Source organism: Dendrobates tinctorius, unplaced genomic scaffold (assembly GCF_039654945.1).
Source record: "Dendrobates tinctorius isolate UK_male_01 unplaced genomic scaffold, ASM3965494v1 ptg000089l, whole genome shotgun sequence".
In the NCBI taxonomy this organism is placed as follows: Eukaryota; Metazoa; Chordata; class Amphibia; order Anura; family Dendrobatidae; genus Dendrobates; species Dendrobates tinctorius.
The window spans coordinates 499198-519036 of record NW_027361757.1 but is presented as its reverse complement, the minus strand read 5'-3'; the positions used below and the strand labels follow the sequence as shown (position 1 = coordinate 519036).

The window sequence follows — 19839 nt, the reverse complement described above, 5'->3', positions numbered from 1 at the left end:
AGCAGAGCCACACACAACAGTACAGCAGCAATAAACTCCCTAGCAGCGCCATTTACCCCAGTACAACAGTGAACTCCCTAGCAGCACCATATACCACAGTACAGCAATAAACTCCCTAGCAGCGCCATATACCACAGTACAGCAGCAATAAACTCCCTAGCAGCGCCATTTACCCCAGTACAACAGTAAACTCCCTAGCAGCACCATATACCACAGTACAGCAATAAACTCCCTAGCAGCGCCATACACCACAGTACAGCAGCAATAAACTCCCTAGCAGCGCCATTTACCCCAGTACAACAGTAAACTCCCTAGCAGCACCATATACCACAGTACAGCAGCAATAAACTCCCTAGCAGCACCATACACCACAGTACAGCAATAAATTCCCTAGCAGAGCCATACACCACAGTACAGCAATAAACTCCCTAGCAGCGCCATTTACCACAGTACAACAATTAACTCCCTAGCAGCGCCATATACCACAGTACAGCAATAAACTCCCTAGCAGCGCCATACACCACAGTACAGCAGCAATAAACTCCCTAGCAGCGCCATTTACCCCAGTACAACAGTAAACTCCCTAGCAGCACCATATACCACAGTACAGCAATAAACTCCCTAGCAGCGCCACACACCACAGTACAGCAGCAATAAACTCCCTAGCAGCGCCATTTACCCCAGTACAACAGTAAACTCCCTAGCAGCACCATATACCACAGTACAGCAGCAATAAACTCCCTAGCAGCACCATACACCACAGTACAGCAATAAACTCCCTAGCAGAGCCATACACCACAGTACAGCAATAAACTCCCTAGCAGCGCCATTTACCCCAGTACAACAGTAAACTCCCTAGCAGCACCATATACCACAGTACAGCAATAAACTCCCTAGCAGCGCCATACACCACAGTACAGCAGCAATAAACTCCCTAGCAGCGCCATTTACCCCAGTACAACAGTAAACTCCCTAGCAGCACCATATACCACAGTACAGCAGCAATAAACTCCCTAGCAGCACCATACACCACAGTACAGCAATAAACTCCCTAGCAGAGCCATACACCACAGTACAGCAATAAACTCCCTAGCAGCGCCATTTACCCCAGTACAACAATAAACTCCCTAGCAGCGCCATATACCACAGTACAGCAATAAACTCCCTAGCAGCGCCATACACCACAGTACAGCAGCAATAAACTCCCTAGCAGCACCATTTACCCCAGTACAACAGTAAACTCCCTAGCAGCACCATATACCACAGTACAGCAATAAACTCCCTAGCAGCGCCACACACCACAGTACAGCAGCAATAAACTCCCTAGCAGCGCCATTTACCCCAGTACAACAGTAAACTCCCTAGCAGAGCCATACACCACAGTACAGCAATAAACTCCCTAGCAGCGCCATTTACCCCAGTACAATAATAAACTCCCTAGCAGTGCCATATACCACAGTACAGCAATAAACTCCCTAGCAGCGCCATACACCACAGTACAGCAGTAAACTCCCTAGCAGCGCCATACACCACAGTACAGCAGTAAACTCCCTAGCAGCGCCATACACCACAGTACAGCAGCAATAAACTCCCTAGCAGCGCCATATACCACAGTACAGCAATAAACTCCCTAGCAGCTCCACACACCACGATACAGCAATAAACTCCCTAGCAGCGCCATACACCACAGTACAGCAGTAAACTCCCTAGCAGTGCCACACACCACAGTACAGCAGCAATAAACTCCCTAGCAGTGCCACACACCACAGTACAGCAGCAATAAACTCCCTAGCAGCGCCATATACCACAGTACAGCAATAAACTCCCTAGCAGCGCCATACACCACAGTACAGCAATAAACTCCCTAGCAGCGCCATACACCACAGTACAGAAGTAAACTCCCTAGCAGCTCCACACACCACAGTACAGCAATAAACTCCCTAGCAGCGCCATACACCACAGTACAGCAATAAACTCCCTAGCAGCGCCATACACCACAGTACAGAAGTAAACTCCCTAGCAGCTCCACACACCACAGTACAGCAATAAACTCCCTAGCAGCGCCATACACCACAGTACAGCAATAAACTCCCTAGCAGAGCCATAAACCACAATACAGCAATAAACTCCCTAGCAGAGCCATACACCACAATACAGCAATAAACTCCCTAGCAGAGCCACGCACCACATAACAGCAATAAACTCCCTAGCAGCGCCACACACCACAATACAGCAATAAACTAGTATTAGTATATCATAATCAGGCTATATATCATACATCTGATGTTTATCGACATCTGTATCCATCCAGTGTTTGCTTTTTTTCTGTATGGTCTGTCATTATCTTCAGAGGGATATATATATATATATATATATATATATATATATACACACACATACATACATACACATACATACACACACAAACATACATACATATACCGTATATATTTATGAACTTGTTTTTTTAATCAATAAAGTATTTTTTCTTGTACCAAGTTGTTGGAGGAATTTCTCCTTCATGGCTTTTGCTAGGCTTCACGGTCCTCCGTGGTTAATAAGGGCTCTTATATGTTTCTGATGTGGTTGTTAACTCTTCTTATAAAACCTGGCCAAACCCTCATCGTCCTGCCGATGAAAGCTCAGCTTCCTTGCTCTTCCTAGGAGTTCATTATTCCTATTGAAGATTGGTCTTCCTGTGCTGTGTGCTAAAGCTAAGTTGTTGGGTTGTGGTGTTCTGTCGGTTGCTGTTGTACGTGTGTATTTATCTCCTGTTGCCTTTTACCATTTAGATTATTCCTCCCAGTCCCTATCCTCCTCCCTATTGTTGGATAGTGCTTTTGTATGATCGAGGTTTTCTGTTATCCTTGTTTTGTCTTTGAGTCTGGTTTACTTTTCGTTTCGGTCCCATGCCTCATGGGCTGTGGGAGGGGACAGATTAGGGTTTTTACAGGAGCATAGTAAGGTCGGAGACTCAGGCCTCTCCACCTTTAAGAGTACCCCCTGGGACAGGGATAGTTAGGGTTCCAGCTCCAGGGACAATTTGAGGCCCCCTTCCTTACTGAAGACCATCACAGCATGACAATTGCTGATTCAACAGGAGAGTTACTCTGAGAAACTTCAAGGTGCACACCGTGTCAGCTTATCAGTCTCCCAACAATGCAGAAATCCACATAATCAAAGTATTACATCAGGTGAAGACTTAAACAATGACTATTACTATATTCTTCATGATAATCAGAAATATATGTAATAAATTACATATAATGTAATAAAGCAACTTATTTCACTTAAAGTGCAGAGGCCATGTGGATTTATTGCATTCCCCAATAGTAGAATTATTGTCCTAACCCCCTCCCCACTCATAGCAGTATTGTCCTTTTCTCACCTACCCCCATTGGTACCACTTCCACCCCTCTGCCCCACCAGCATTTTCATTGCTCTCTTCTCACCACCTCTCAGCTGGCAGGTAAAACGTAACCCTAAACTAGCGTTCCCCTGCCAGCAGCAATAGTTTCCCTACTTCTGCACTGGAACATGTGATTGGAGGAAGTGCAGTGCACAGGGAAAGCCTGACAAGCTCCTCTCTGATGAAGCCATTACAGATCCTTCTCCTCAGACAGCATGGACAATACAGGGATGTCATTAGAAGTGCAGTCTCTACTTTCTCTGTGTAGGCCAACTGGGAATCTGCCCACCAAGCAGGGCCCTAGAGGAGATGCCTCTTTTTAGAAATTCTTTAAAACTAGCAATAATTGTGGTACACACCTCTAGGAAAATTGAGAGGAATGGTTTCACTGCAGCCCACCTGTGTAAAAAGGGATATTGTGTGGTGCTTAGGTATTTAGCACCTGATGGCCTACTTTTTTTGGGACATCTCTTCTGGTGTCATACTTCCTACAGCATCATAAAATTTAATAGCTCAGAGAACTACTGTACGTTACCCTGTATATTGCAATTCAACAATAATTAACCCATTAGTTTTGTGCCTTACATGCCATCATCTAATAGACAACAGGAAGCTGTGGCAAGGGCCCTCTCCACCTGCAGACTAACCCATGTCAGACATACCATAGTCTATATTATATTCACATAATGCAGCAGATAACATGCCATACACTTTTCTTTTCTGCATGTATTCTGTGATTCTTCCCATTTTCTACTAAAGTGAACCTGACAGCTGAAACAGGTTTGTTTCCTTAATCCTTAGGCCGCACACATTAGACACTGGCTGTATGTTGCCATTCAGGTACCCATGACTCGAGCACAGCGACGTTTTAGAGAAAAACATACTTTAAAAGCTGCCGAGAACATAGCTGAAATAGGAGACTAGTCAGAAAGATGGGTCTTTGGTGGCTTCTCCCTAACTGCCGTGAATTGACCGGCAGGTGGAGAGAAGCCGCTGAGGACTCGCCTGTGACTAGTCTACAGGGCTGCTTGGTCCCCCCTAGTGGTTTTTAAAGTGTTCTCTAAAATGCTGCAGCGCGCCAGGGTCAGTACATAACTGAGATTATGCAGCCAGTGCCTGTTGCGCATAGATTGGGCAGCATGTATCAGCTGCCAGACTCACTTTAAAGGGAGCCTGTCAGGTTCCCAAGCCCTCAAACCCAGTACCATTTATATATGCATCAGTAAATTCCCTGACTAACCAGCCATGTATAAAGTAAAAATTAGGTTTTATAAACGCATTTATTTTGTCCCCGTTTTCTAAGCCAATTAGTTGTTGGGCGTTAGTTGCCCAAGACTAGTCAGCCCTGTTTCCATGTTATCACAACCCTGAGGCCATGATAATATAATTTGCAGGAGCTGTCGTCATCGCCAGCCACTGCAAATCTCGCATTTTGGCAGCATCACTGAAGCAGAGTGTATGCTTCCCGTCTTCAGAGGCGCACTGTGCATGACTGGAAGTTCAGAAGATGGCCTCCGATTATGCGCATTGCATATCTGAAGCTGTAGAACCGTACACCTAGCTTGTCAGGCACACTGCGCATGACTGAAGTTCAGAAGATGGCCTCCGGTCATGCACAGTGCACCTCTGAAGCCAGGAAGCGTAAACACCGATGTAGAGGGAAAGGGACACTGCCGAGATGTGAAGTGGGCGTGCACGGGCTTTGCAGGGGCTGGCGATGTATGTTGTTATCACACCCACAGGGGCATGATAACATGGAAAGAGCGCTGACCAGTGTGGGGACACCAACGCCCCATTGAATAGTCAAAGGCCTAATTAGGAGAGGAAACAGGGACATTATAAATGCTTTTTTAAACTTAATGTTTACCTAAAAACGTTATACAGGGATGGCTGGGCACTTACTGATACATAAGTGAATGGGTTGGAGGGCACAGGAACCTCACAGGTTCCCTTTAAAGTCTTGGCAATAATTGTGAGACTGTGCCTTACGATGATGTCATATATATACTGTATATTAGCACAATGAACATTACTAGATTTTGGAACACATCCACTTACCCATGAATGCTCCTAGGCTGCATATAAGGCTGAAGAAACAGCTCTCTGGAGGAAGGTTTCCACATTTGCTGGAAGAAAGGAAAAAACAGCAGTTTAATGAAGGTTAATAGGTTTCTGACAGCAGCAGCATGGAGTTTTTCTGACAATAAGTCTTTGGTTTCAAGAATACCATAAGTAAATGTTCACATATTACAAGTCTACTGCTGCAAATCATTGTAATACAAGTTACAGCAAGATCCTTGATATCAACTGTAATCAGATTCTTATTCAAGTCAAAATTCTCTGTCCCGCACTTTTGATTTAGGCACATTAATCAATGCACTATGAAACCTTGCCAAAAGCAACTGCAGACTCTACAAGATTTTCTGCAAGATCCAGAAACAGTGGAGATCTTCCAGCGAACATTATATTTGGTCTGCACCCTGCAGACCCCCGAGGGCGGTACTTGATAACGGAGGAGAGCTTAGTAAGGGGGCGTGCTCCTGTTGGGGAAAAAGCCAGTGCTGTAGCCAGTTGTCCAACAGCTAGACACAGATCAGGAACTCGGACCATGCTGATCTACGTCAAATGGGAATTGGTCAGATAATTCATGGTGAGCAAACTACTGGAAGAATGAATGAGAAACTGGCTGCATTATTGTAGCTGCATATGTTTTCATTTAAAACTGCTTCATCGCTTCAGAGAAAACATTGTAAAGCCATCCTGGGAAGCATCTCAGATGACTACTCGGAGGCTGACCCCCCCCATCTATTTCTCCTCCTCACTCCACCACCCAAGATTTCAGGTCTCTCTCAACACCTAAACACAGGAAGGGACCTTTAAGTCACAGGAGTAAAGGCCCCGTTACACAATGTCCCAGCGATTCCACTGTTACACCTGGTCCCCGTCCTGGCGCTGTGCCCAGGTCTGCCGCTGTTACACCTGGCCCCCGTCCAGGCCTGCAGCTGCTCTCCGTTCTGGGAACTCACCTCGAGCCTCTCATGCTGCTGCTCAGTGTTCTGTCCTCCCTCCTGCCGCCTCCTCCTCCTCCTGGCATCCTGTGAGGAGATCTGTAGCTAAGGCTATTAGGCTGTGTGCACACGCTGCGGATTTTGCTGTGGTTCCGCAGCGGTTTTGGCTGCTGCGGACCCACAGCAGTTTTTGCTGCGGTGTACAGTACCATGATTCCCTATGGGAATCAAAAACCGCAATGCAGACGGTACGGAATTTTCCGCGCAGATTATCTGCGGTTTTCAATCCGCAGAAAGAATTGACATGTCTATTCTTTCTGCGGATTCCGCTGCGGTTTTCCCATCTCCTCCATTGAGGAGATGAAAAACCGCAGGGCAAAACCGCAGAGCAATCCGCAGGTCTTTTGACCTGCGGTTTCACCTGCGGATTTTACAAAATCCGCGCGAATGAATCCGCACTTAAATCCACAGCGTGTGCACACAGCCTAAGGGCATGCCCGCCCCCTCTCTTGCCTTCTTAAAAGGGGCGACATGCATTATTCAAAAAATGCAATCAACCAATGGCAGCGCACTGGCTGCTATTTCTGGAATCTCCTCCATAGGGAGAGCGCCGGAGCAACAAGTATCTATCATTGCTACATCCGGTTCTCATGCTAACCTGTCTGCGCTGCATCTGCAGTCTCTGTGCATTGTCTAATGCTCTCTATTTCCACAGCATATCAGTATCCTGTGTTACCTGGTTATATCAGCAACCATCTGGGCCTAAGCCATCCCGTTCCGCCTACAGCCATCCGAGTCCAAGGACTGTGTGTGAAGGTCACTGGAACCAACTCCTTACCAACTAACCGGATCCAGGACCCAGCGCATTACAGACTCTGCTGTAACTTTTGTGATCTCTTTTGGTCCCGCTGGGACAGCTGCCACGTGTTCGGGGTCTAACTGGAGGTAGCACCTGTGTCCTCCGGGTATTCCATTCTGGCCCTGCCTGAGGGGCTTTACTACAGGTGCCCGGGGCCCACTAGTTACGCCCCCTTCGGAGCCCCCCGGACCGTGGTCCCGAGGTTCCACTTAAAAAATAAAAACGAAAGTGAACTTCACCATCTCTGCCCCCGCTTCCATTCGTTACACCCACCAACGATCCGACATAGATGAGATAGCTGGGACATCGTCAGACAGCCCCTCCAGCGATCAGTACCAGCGAGCAAGCTGGTTTCCAATGTAAACAGCGGGTATCCAAGAGCTGCGCGGCTCTTAGATACCCGATGTTTACGTTGGAAACCAGTGTCGCTGATCGCTGGTCTCTCGCTGCCACACACAGCGATGCGCGCTGGCCAGCGGGAGACCAACGATCAAAAAATGGCCCAGGACGATCCTGCACGATCAGCGATACCTGGCAGGGGGGGCCGGTCCCTGATCCCAGTCACACACAGCGATATTGCTGGAGATTGCTGATGCGTCACAAAATCAGCGATCTCGCTGTGTGTGACGGGGCCTTTAGAAGCTGCTGGGGACCTGTCTTGGACTAGTTATCTCAGATGCAGAGTCCCCGGCTAACTTTTCAGAGTGTCATGTGAGACATCCCCTCAAATGCTGTAGCGTTTCCAAGTAAAATACATTGCTGAAATAACATTCAGTGCCTGAGACAAGCTTCCTGTGTTTCAGGTATCACGAATCTGGTGACAAGTTTCCTTTAAAGGGAATCTGTGCCCAGGTTTTTGCTATCCAATCTGAGAGCAGCACAATGCAGCAGAGACCCAGATTACTTACTGGTCTGTGTTTTGCCATTTCAGTAAAATCAATGTTTTATTAGCAGGAGATTATCACAATAGGACTAGGTGTCCTGTGCCTCTTAAGGCCCCGTTATACATAACGATGTCCCAGCGATCCCCCCAACGATCTGACATGATGGGATCGCTGGGACATCGTTAGGCTGATCGCTGGTGAGCTGTCACAAGACAGCCCCAGCGATCAGGACCAGCAATGCTGGTTTCTAATGTAAACATCAGGTATCCAGGAGCCGCGTGGCTCCTAGATACCCGATGTTTACATTAGAAATCAGCATCGCTGATCTCTCGTTGCCACACACAGCGATGCGTGCTGGGCAGCGGGAGACCAGCGATCGAAAAACGGCCCAGGCCGATCGAGCACGATCAGCGATAACCAGCAGGGGGCCGGTCGCTGATCCCCGTCACACACAGCGATCTCGCTGGCGAGATCGCTGTGGCGTCACAAAATCAGCGATCTCGCTAGCGAGATCGCTGTGTGTGACGGGGCCTTTAGTCCTGCTGCTCTGTGTAACCCCGCCCTACCGATTGGCAGCTTTCTGCGTAAATGGAGCATGGGTACAAATCAGTGGTTTGGGCGGGGTTATACAAGGCTCAGAATTCCAAGCACAGCTAGATCTGCAGCAGAGGAAATTAACTATCACAACAGCTGCACCCAGTAAGGTATACAAAGCTGGATTCAAAGTCTCTGCCAACACATCATGCTTCTATCAGATTACATAGAAAAACGTGCTGACAGATTCCCTTTAAAAGGTATGAGAACGTGACAGATCTGAATATGTTGTTCATAAAACAAAGTATTTTACAAAGACATTTTCCACCCAACCTGCTGTAAATCCTGTACTTATCCCAAAAGCATGAGAGGTCAGTGTAAGCGGGTTAGGTATTTCATGGAGCCAGGCAGCTCCATCGCCACCAGTACAAATTAAATAAAATATTTATCTTCTTCAAAGCTTTTAGCTAGGAGGATTTTTATTGCACAAGACTAACCTTTCGCCTAGTTTCCAGACAGTGGAGACAGGAAGCCAGGACCCTCAGATCTGAATTTCATGTTAACACTTTCAGAGTCCAATCACAGTATATATTAGATCATACAAGTGACATCAGACATTCTGCATAATTCATAAACGTATACAATTTGTTACGCTACTGGAGACGAGAGCAAGAGTGGACCCACTGGACCGTGGCGTCGAACCCTCCCCGAGCGAGCGCACCACGTGGACCGACCCCTATACAGGGACCGTTTGGGAGCAGGCTCAAGGAGTTCAAACGTCACGGCAGCCAGGACCAGGGGTCGGCTCGAGAAGATGAGCAGCAGAGGAGCAGAGGGGAACCAAGCGAGACGTCCGGAGGAACCAGGGAATGGAGAGAGTGTACCTGCGGACGAAGGAGGACAGCGGGAACCAGGCGGAGGCAGGGGTACAGCGGACTGTAAAAAGGAAAACACACAGAAGGGTTAGCAGGGAAACAGGCGAGAGGGACACGGGAGCCGGGAGAGCGAGCTGGAGCAAGGGGCTAACAGCAGCGAGCAGGGCCCAGACACAGTGAGGAGTAACTCGATAGTCAGGCGCCTCCCCTAAGGGAGGGCGGCCTGAAATACCTGATGGTAGCCTCTGATTGGCCAGGCGTTGAGTCCGGGTCAGGTCAGGCTGGAGGGTGTCCATACTGCACGGACGCGCGGTCTGGCACCCTGGCGCGTGGGCAGAGGCACAGTGCACGCAGCCGAGGGTAGAGGAGGAGCGCGCCGGGAAGCCGCCCGCCGGAAAGGAGGAAGACCGGAGGCGCGCGCTGGAGCCGAGAGGCAGGAGGAACCCAGGCCGGAAGCAGAAGCGGCGGCGCAGCCAGCGGTGAGTATGGAGGCGGCAGGGGCAGCGGGACCAGTTGCGACGGTGCTGACAGTACCCCCTCTCTTACACCCCCCTCTACTGTGTCTGGATAGAAACCTCCTAAGGATGCGTGGAGCATTGATGTTCTCTTGCGGCTCCCAGGATCTCTCCTCGGGACCGAAAACCTTCCAAAATCGATGAGAAAAAATGTTTTACCCCTTAACCTTTGAGGACAAAATGTCTCTCACCTCAAAAACATCATCAGAGCTGACAGGTGGAGGGGAAGAGTTTGGCTTAAGGAGAGAGACGTGGAAGGTGTTGGGAACTCGGAGCAAGGCAGGCAACTCCAACCGGTAGGACACATTGTTGATGCGTTTGAGAATCTTGAAAGGCCCAATGTAGCGAGGTCCTAACTTGTAGGAAGGAAGCTTTAGCCTAATATACTTGGCCGAAAGCCAAACTTGTTGTCCCGGGAGATAAGTCGGAGAGTCCAAGCGTCTCTTGTCAGCGTGTCTCTTCATGCGCTCCACGGACTTCTTGAGAGCTTCTTTAGTCTCGGGCCAAAACTTTGGAGAACTCTAATCTGCTGCAGGCAAACCAGAGGTAGTGGATATCGGTAGCGGAATACCTGGATGCATCCCAAACACCACAAAAAATGGAGACTTGGCTGAGGACTCGCTGGAATGATTATTGTAGGAGAATTCTGCCCAGGGGAAGAGATGGACCCAGTTATCTTGGTGAGCATTAGAGAACAGGCGTAAGTATGATGCTAGCACCTGATTGACGCGTTCCACTTGCCCGATGTACTGAGGGTGGTATGCGGAAGAAAAGTCCAATCTAACGTCCAGCAGTTTACATAAGGCTCTCCAAAACCAAGAGGTGAATGGCACACCACGATCAGAGACAATATGCTGTGGGAAGCAGTGAAGGCGGAAGACATGCTGGATAAAGATCTTCACCAACTCTGGAGCAGAGGGCAGTGCTGGAAGAGGAATAAAGTGGGCCATCTTAGAGAAGCGATCGACTGCGACCAGGATAGTCGTACATCCGGATGAGTTCGGCAAATCGGTGACGAAATCCAAAGCTACATGTTGCCATGGAACCGAGGGGATTGGCAGAGGAAGCAGAAGACCGGAGGGTGGCCGTCTAGGAACCTTGATCTTAGCACAAGAGGGACAAGATGCCGTGAAGTCAATCACATCCTGGCGAAGTGAAGGCCACCAATAAAAACGAGCAATGAGATCCAGTGTCTTCTTGACTCCGACATGCCCAGAAAGTTTAGAGGAATGTCCCCAATGCAGCACCTCTTTTCTGTCTGCCTCAGAAACGTAGGTCTTGCCTGGAGGAGGAGTAATCAGTCTGACAGGGGCCACCATGATGATCTTGGCCGGATCGATGTGAGTCGGTTCCTCCACCAAATCAGGAGACTGCAGAGAGCGGGACAATGCATCAGCCTTGACGTTTTTAGGTCCGGGACGAAAACGCAGCTCAAAATCGAACCAGCCAAAAAAGAGACCATCTGGCTTGCCGGGGGGTTCAGTCTGTGGGCTGACTGGAGGTACGCTAGATTTTTGTGATCAGTAAACATGGTAAACGGGTGGACCGATCCCTCAAGAAGATAGCGCCACTCCTCCAGTGCCAATTTTATGGCTAACAACTCGCGGTCCCCGATGGAGTAATTACACTCAGCAGGAGAGAAGGCCTTTGAGAAGAACCAACAGGTAACCAGTCGTCCGGACGGGGATCTCAGAGGAACTGCACCTGCTCTCATGGATGAAGCATCTACCTCCAAAACGAATGGCTTGTTAGCCTCGGGTCGGTGGAGCACAGGTGCTGTCGCAAAGGCTTGTTTCAAACTGGAAAAGGCCTCTTGAGCCTCTGGAGGCCAGAGCGAGGAGTTGGTGCCCTTGCGAGTAAGACTGGAAATGGGTTTGATGAGAGATGAAAAATGTGGCACAAATTGACGATAGTAATTGGCGAAGCCGAGGAACCGTTGGATCGCCTTGACCCCCACCGGACGGTGCCATTGAAGAATTGCCGACAATTTTTCAGGATCCATTTCCAGCCCAGAATCCGAAACAATGTAGCCCAAGAAGGGCAACGAAGACTGCTCGAAGAGACACTTCTCAAGCTTCGCGTAGAGATGATTCTCCCGTAGGCGCTGCAGTACCAGACGAACACACCTCCTGTGGGACGCCAGATCCGAGGAAAAAAATAAGGATGTCGTCTAGATACACGACCACGCAGGAGTACAGCAGGTCTCGGAAGATGTCATTAACGAATTCCTGAAACACCGCAGGAGCATTACAAAGGCCGAAGGGCATAACAAGATATTCATAACGCCCGTCCCGGGTGTTAAAGGCAGTTTTCCATTCATCGCCGGAGCAAATGCAGACGAGATTATAGGCTCCGCGTAGGTCCAACTTCGTGAAGATGTGGGCTCCACGTAAGCGGTCGAAGAGTTCATGAATGAGAGGCAAGGGATATTTATTCTTTATCGTAATGTTGTTTAATCCCCGGAAATCAATGCAAGGTCGGAGTGAAGCTTCCTTTTTCACAAAGAAGAACCCGGCACCGGCAGGAGACGAAGACTTCCGTATGAACCCTCTGGGTAAGTTATCACAGATGTAGTCGGACATGGCCGTAGTCTCAGCTGGAGACAGGGATAAATTTGCCCCCTGGGCGGAGTGGTCCCGGGTCGTAGATCAATAGGACAATCATACGGGCGATGCGGGGTAAGTGTCTGCCTACTTCTTATCGAACACGTCAGAAAACAACCAGTATGCGGCAGGTAAGCCCGCAGGACCCAAGGAGACTGGGAGAGGAGTGACAGGAAGAACGGAACCTAGGCACCTCTCTTGGCAAGGATGACCCCAGCGGAGGACTTCACCGGAGTGCCAATCCAAAACGGGTTCATGTGTCTTAAGCCAGGAAAGGCCAAGTAGCAGAGCGTGAGACAGGTTTGGTAGGACATAGAATGCGATCAGCTCCTGGTGCAAGGCCCCGACTTGCAGACGCACCTCCTCCGTAACCAGGGACACAGATACTTGTAAAGGTCTCCCATCAACAGAGGCGATAACACGTGGAGTCTTCAGAGTAATCACGGGAATCTGGTACTTCTTCACCTCCTTCAACCGGATTTAGTTCCCCGCCGCGCCGAGTCCACATAGGCCACCTCCGAACCACGTCTCTAACCAAAAACCAGCTGTACAGAAATAGTAAGAGGATGAGAGGAGTGAGACACACCTAGGACGGCCTCTCTTACCTGGCCTAGGTGGAGGAGTTTCCCGGCCTCTCAGGACAAGAACGCAGGAAGTGAGACGCGCTGCCACAATACAGGCACAAGCCCTCCGTCAACCTCTCCCTCCAGCGCTGTTCTGCCAACTTGACCCGATCTACTTGCATCGGCTCTGGCGCCGGACTGGAGGACGAACCAAGAGGACGTGGACTGGATGGCCTGTGAAGAGAAGAAGGTCTAAGCGGTCTCCTCTCCCTAGCGGCCTCACGGGCGAGTTCCTGGAACCGGAGGTTAATCCGTGTGGCCAAAGAAATGAGATCCTCCAAGGTAGCCGGGGTATCTCGCCCCGCCAGTTCGTCCTTAATTTTGCCTGAGAGACCACGCCAGAAGGTCCCAACCAAATCCTCATTACTCCACCCCAACTCAGAGGCCAAGGTGCGGAACCGGATGGTGTATTGTCCGACCGTAAGAGAACCCTGAGTGAGGCAGAAAAAGCCGGGCTCATCAAAAACTTTGCGAAACGTGTCCGTGAAGGTCTGGACACTAGAGACTATGGGATCGTCCCGCACCCACAAGGGATTCACCCACGAGAGAGCCTCTCCTTCTAAATGGGACACAATGAAAGCTACTTTTGCCCGGTCAGTGGGATACTTCTGAGGTAGGAGTTCAAAGTGCAACCTGCAATGATTCAAAAAACCCCTGCACAACTTTGGGTCGCCGCCACACCGTGGCGGTTTTCCAAGCCTAGGGGACGGGACAGGTACAGGATCTGGGCTGCGAGACAGGTCTCGTGCGGCTGCTGACTGGAGGGAGAGCAGCCGATCGTCGACCGAAGCCATGTAGGAGAGAATATGGGCCTGGGTATCTCGTTGATGACCCAGCTTCTGCTGAAGACTGGCCAATTGGGAGGCGTTGCTGGGATCTGCGGCCTGCAAGGCAGACAGGCAGGAGTCCATAGTCTTCATAAAAGACATTATACGGGTTTGGTTCTCTCGTAGGAACACTAACTCTTTTTGGGCGGCGGCCCCGGCGGCGTCCATGGCCTGACTATTCTGTTACGCTACTGGAGACGGGAGCAAGAGTGGACCCACTGGACCGTGACGTCGAACCCTCCCCGAGCGAGCGCACCAGGTGGACCGACCCCTATACAGGGACCGTTTGGGAGCAGGCTCAAGAAGTTCAAACGTCACGGCAGCCAGGACCAGGGGTCGGCTCGAGAAGATGAGCAGAGGAGCAGAGGGGAACCAAGCGAGACGTCCGGAGGAACCAAGGACCAGGGAATGGAGAGAGTGTATCTGCGGACGAAGGAGGACAGCGGGAACCAGGCTGAGGCAGGTGTACAGTGGACTGTAAAAAGGTAAACACACAGAAGGGTTAGCAGGGAAACAGGCGAGAGGGACACGGGAGCCGGGAGAGCGAGCTGGTGCAAGAGGCTAACAGCAGCGAGCAGGGCCTAGACACAGCGAGGAGTAACTCGATAGTCAGGCACCTCCCCTAAGGGAGGACGGCCTGAAATACCTGATGGTAGCCTCTGATTGGCCAGGCGGTGAGTCCGTGTCAGGTCAGGCTGGAGGGCGTCCATACTGCACGGACGCGCGGTCTGGCACCATGCGCGCGGCCGAGGGTAGAGGAGGAGCGCGCCGGGAAGCCGCCTGCCGGAAAGGAGGAAGATCGAAGGCGCGCGCTGGAGCAGAGAGGCAGGAGGAACCCAGGCCGGAAGCAGGAGCGGCGGCGGGGCCAGTGGGACCAGTCGCGACGGTGCTGACATAATTACAACAAGGTCATCATTTCAGTAGGAAGCAGTTGGTAGCACAACGTGCAGGTAACCTGTAAAAGATGGGCACAATCAGGGTACTATCAGGGTTACAGCTCCCTCCGGCAGTGGTCCCTCAACTTTGCCGAATTAGGCACAAAGGCGCAACACCTCCAACGCAAAGTCTGTAACCAACTAATCTCTTATCTACCAAGTACCAGTTTTTTGTCCTCTTATGGCCCTCTCTGGTGTCAGAGACCTAGCTGAAAGGGGGTTACAGATCCTAATGTGTATCCCTTATATCAGGTGTGTACAACCTTTTTTGGTCTAAGGGCCACATTGTCACACTAAACTAATCGGGAGTCACACAAAAAAAAAAAAAAAATTAAAAAAGGTATTATCTTCTGTGATATTTGTGGCATATCCAAAATATATGCCAAAAATGTCCGAGAGGAACAGATTCTACTTACAAAACTCTGTGAATCGGCACTCTAATGGCACGTTCAGAGGGTTCTTTTTTTCCAACAAGGTTTTAGAAAATAGATTCGGCTCCTAACTCAGCATCACTTATCTGGATAAGCTTTTAACTAGTTTTAATGGGAAAACCCTTTTGCGCGCACAGTGCTGTTCCTTCACGCCAATTTGAACTTTACACAGTAAAACTAATAGGAAGCTTAATTGAGACATATTTGAAGCATTTTTGTGTGGATTTGCAGTGAAATCTACTTTAAATCCTCATAAAAATTTGTTAATAGGCCCAAAAGAGGAGGAGGACATGCATATGGCTCTAGAATAGATCAAGGGATTTTGCTTACTGCCAACAGTGAAGCGAGCCACAGACACGGAAGGCCACTTGTCCAATTCACATACTACTTTCTGGAGTGCCAAACTGGTCCAGAAATCCCATTCTCCTGATACGAGGTGTGCAGATATGTCTAAACAGGGCATCATTAGTACTTGCCAGCCCCTGTTCCCCAACTACTTGCCACTACTCTTCTGTTTTCGGCTGTCCTCATAGAAAAATGCTCGTCAGACAGGTTAACTCTGTCTATATGGTTGGAGGCAGCACAGATTGGCTTGGTGGGCAGGTTGTGCGCTTCTGCATTATAATAAGGCTCCAGGTGCAATATTTGATAATTAATATGTTCATATTGAACATCAATAAAAACCAGACAGAGGAATCCCCTTTATGGGAAAATATGTGATGTCTCTAATCTAAGTTCCCTGCCCCTAGTTTTATACTTTCCAGCTGCTATCTTCATCTGTTCTCGGCACCCCTCCAGTTGGTCTTCTGTAAGTTGTGACCGGCCGGACAGCTCCAGTTTGCTGGGCAAAAAGGAAGTCACAACTCCACAGAAGTGAGAGCCAGAACAAGGCTGTCAGACTTGCACATAAAGCGGGAGGAGCTGTCTGTAGCTCCTCATTCTTCCCATCTACATGGAATTTTGTCCATACCAACTGCCATCTCCTCTCTCAGTAATTGGAAAGTCTTCACTGAATACAGATTTTACCTCAGAATTTTGATAATGATTAATCCATTTTGGCAGAGAAAGGAGCAAATCTCGGATAACAAACCTTATTACAAATTTGCTTATTTTCAGGTGTGCATTTTTATGAAATACAAGTTAAAAAGACTGTATATTATAATACTTTACTAGTTTGGCCTTGTTGCCCTAGAGAACCCCCAAGCAATTCTTGGGAGTAGTAAGTTGTCCACTGACAAACTGTCCATTTAGTACTAATCAGTACGCAGTGTACACCAAGTGGTGGCGGCAACAGAGATTTTCCAGGTACTGTGGACAAGATCGAGCAAGTATGTCACTTTGTTTGAAGAGTTGAGTGTGACATGAAAGTTGAATGTGAGGAGCTGTAGATTAGCATTAACCACCTATAGCTGAACAAACACCAAGGACCCAGACAGGGTCGGTTGTAACACCTAAAATATCATGTTTGGTGCTTAATGTCACCTTTAAAATGTAGAGACCCTGCTTTAATGCTATAAGGTATCGTAGAGGAGACAAACTGCCATCTCCTAAGTAATTGGAAAGTCTGTCTTCACTGACTACAGATGTTACCTCAAAATTAAGAAGTTTGATCAATTGTGGCAGAGAAAAACAGAATTCTCCAATATGAAAATAAGAAACTTTGTAATATATCTTGTGTAATATTGATATATGAAATTAAGAGTAACCATCATTTTAATTTGTTCCCACACCCCCCGACAACTATGTTTAAAGCAACTAGGTATGCAGATTCAAAATACCAATTGTCGCTTTTTTTTTTTTTTTTGAGCATCTCACTCCAGTCACTGCTTGGTTGAAGTAAGGTTTCTGACTTTAGTTTTCAATTTTCGGCATTTCAGACAGATGGATTTGAGTTTTGGTGATAGAAAAAAAAAAAAAACAACAAAAACATCCCCCCCTCCACCTTATGAAAAAAATAACGCTTTTTTAATTTTGTGCCAAATTTATGAACTAGGTGCACCATTTAAAAAAAAAATTGTCAAAAAAAATGCAAATGATTAAATTGGGTTATAAGTGCAATAGAAGATTTGTAAACTTTCTGCAGTTTGCTTTATTGCAAACAAGAAAGAACAATTTAAATAGCTGAGCGTAAGTAATACAAGTGCTTTTGCCAAATTCACTGCAAAATACAACTTTTAAAGGGTTTTCCAGTCTAAAAAGCAGAGTCTGTAGTCACTCCATGTGGGGGGGGGGGGGGCCCCATAGGCCAGGCCAATGCCACGGAATCATAAAGGCATCTAGAGTCTGAGGGTTCCCTCTGGGATCTATGGAGCAAAATGAGACTACCTTCCTGTTGATGATGTTGGCGAAGAGAGCTAAAACTGGGAGACCCCACATTTCAACCAGATTGTAGAGAGTTCTTTTGGCACCCATTCGCCATGTTTCAACTGAGTGTGGCTCAAGAGGTCTGCCTTGTGGTTTTCTACCCATCCCCCTCCCCCCGTATGTGGAGTGCCATTAGAAAGATTACTGCTTTCCGCCAACTGGAAAATCTGGGCTGTTATGTCCATCAAGGCCAGTGATGTGGTTCCTCCTTGATGATTCACATAGACTACCACTACCTGATAGTCCGAAAATACTCTTACATGTTGACCCTGGAAAGCATCTAAGGCTGGAGTCAGACACAACGTATAAAAAATACGGCCCGTATTTTACGGTCGTAATATGCAGAAATGTTCCCTGAACAGTGATCCGTATGTCATCCGTTGTCAAGGTGTGGCTGCGTTTTTGCACATGCAAGCATCCATATCACATCTGTATGCCGAGATTTTCTCGCTGGCTTGCAAAATAGACATATAATGGAGCCCTTCTATGTGTCTATAATATATACATATAATATACACAGTTTCTGAACTTTTTCCCACGCTCATCAGTTCACCTCAGGTCAGCCAAGGATGTCAGTGGGGCTGCACTGAATCCCCTGTGCACTAGCCAGGGCAGTTATAGGTGACAACTAGGGACGATGTATCCTGACGGCAGCGGGGGGAAAAGACCCGCATAGGGCATTAGGGGAATGCAGGAACAGGCTCAGGTGGTGGCCGTCCCTCATTCTCTATTGGTAGGGCATTCCTCCCCCATATTCCATCCCCGTTGTATGAGAGTTGTGCCGTCCGATGACCGACCACCCGTTGGGTCGAGTCACTCCGTGACACTATCCTTAGGCCAGACTTGATTAGGCTTAGTATCTAGGGACTGTTGGAAATCTTTTCCCAGGCCGAAAGGAAGCGGGATAGTCCCCCTTCCCACCTGGGAATTACCGTTACTTTGAGGGCTTCCTCTCACAAGAGGTACTCCCTATCACACAAGAGGAACTCCCAAAGGGAAACCTCTAACTTTCTTTTTTCCCCTCTTCCCATCTATTTTGCGCTCTCGGCAGCCTCCTGTGGAAAAAATTCTTACTCTGAAAGGTCTTTCTATTTGTAGGGATGGACAGGTTAGGGAAGCCTTTCCCTTATCCCCCCGCTTTTTCAAAGATGTCATCTAGTGTTGCACCAAATAGAAAAGAGGGGATGGAACAGAATTGTGATTTAGTTTGTATGTCTCCAGGCCAGCATTTAAGCCAGAGTACTCTACGGGCTGCATTAGAGAGGGCTGCGGATTTGGCTGCCAGTCAAACAGAGTTGGATGATGAATCAGCCAAGAAGGCCGCAGTTCCCAGCAATAAGGGAATGGACTCTAGTAGCCTATCTCTGGATACCCCATCCCGGAGTGGTTTTTCTAATTGGTCTAGTCATATCATTAGGGACCTAGACGTGCAGGTTGCCGCTATACAAGGTCTTAAACTGCCCCCTGATGTTTCCCATGGACCCTTAAGGAAGGAATCAGCCTTTTTGTCTAGCGGGTCTATCAAAACTCCCATGTCCTCAAAGGGAAGGGCAAATTTCTTGGAAGCCTTCGCTACAGCTACATGTAATTTTTGAACTTTATCCCAGGATGTTGATGCCAAATCTTCAAAGGGATATTTCCTTTTGAGGACTGTACAGCATATTTTTTTTCTATTATCCCACTCCTTTTTAATTAGGGACTGTACATTTTCATTTAGGAGAAATGGCCTCCGCTTCTATTGTCCCAGGCCCACAATCCGGTGTGTCCCGGGCATGCGCAGATAGGACGCCCGGAAGCTGGCACCAGAGCATGGTGCGGCAGCTGCGCATCCCCCCCCCCCCTCACACTCCCTGAAAGGCCCTTCGGTCCCAACGGTGTTGGCTTCAGGACAAGGCACCAGCATTGGCAGGGGAATCCCCGCAGTCTGTACTGATCTGGCCAGGCCTGGACACCATCTCTTCAGTCTTATCTT

The 19839-nt window shown here is 48.5% G+C and overlaps 1 protein-coding gene across 1 annotated transcript in view; it reads right to left on the bottom strand.

Moving 5' to 3' along the window:
• Window positions 1-19839, bottom strand: part of LOC141098181 (transmembrane protein 150A-like) — a 190884-nt gene that overhangs the window by 44829 nt on the left and 126216 nt on the right. The window contains exon 4 of the mRNA XM_073585757.1: window positions 5468-5535. Within this exon, the coding sequence (XP_073441858.1) occupies window positions 5468-5535 (68 nt within the window). The remainder of the gene's footprint in view (window positions 1-5467; window positions 5536-19839) is intronic.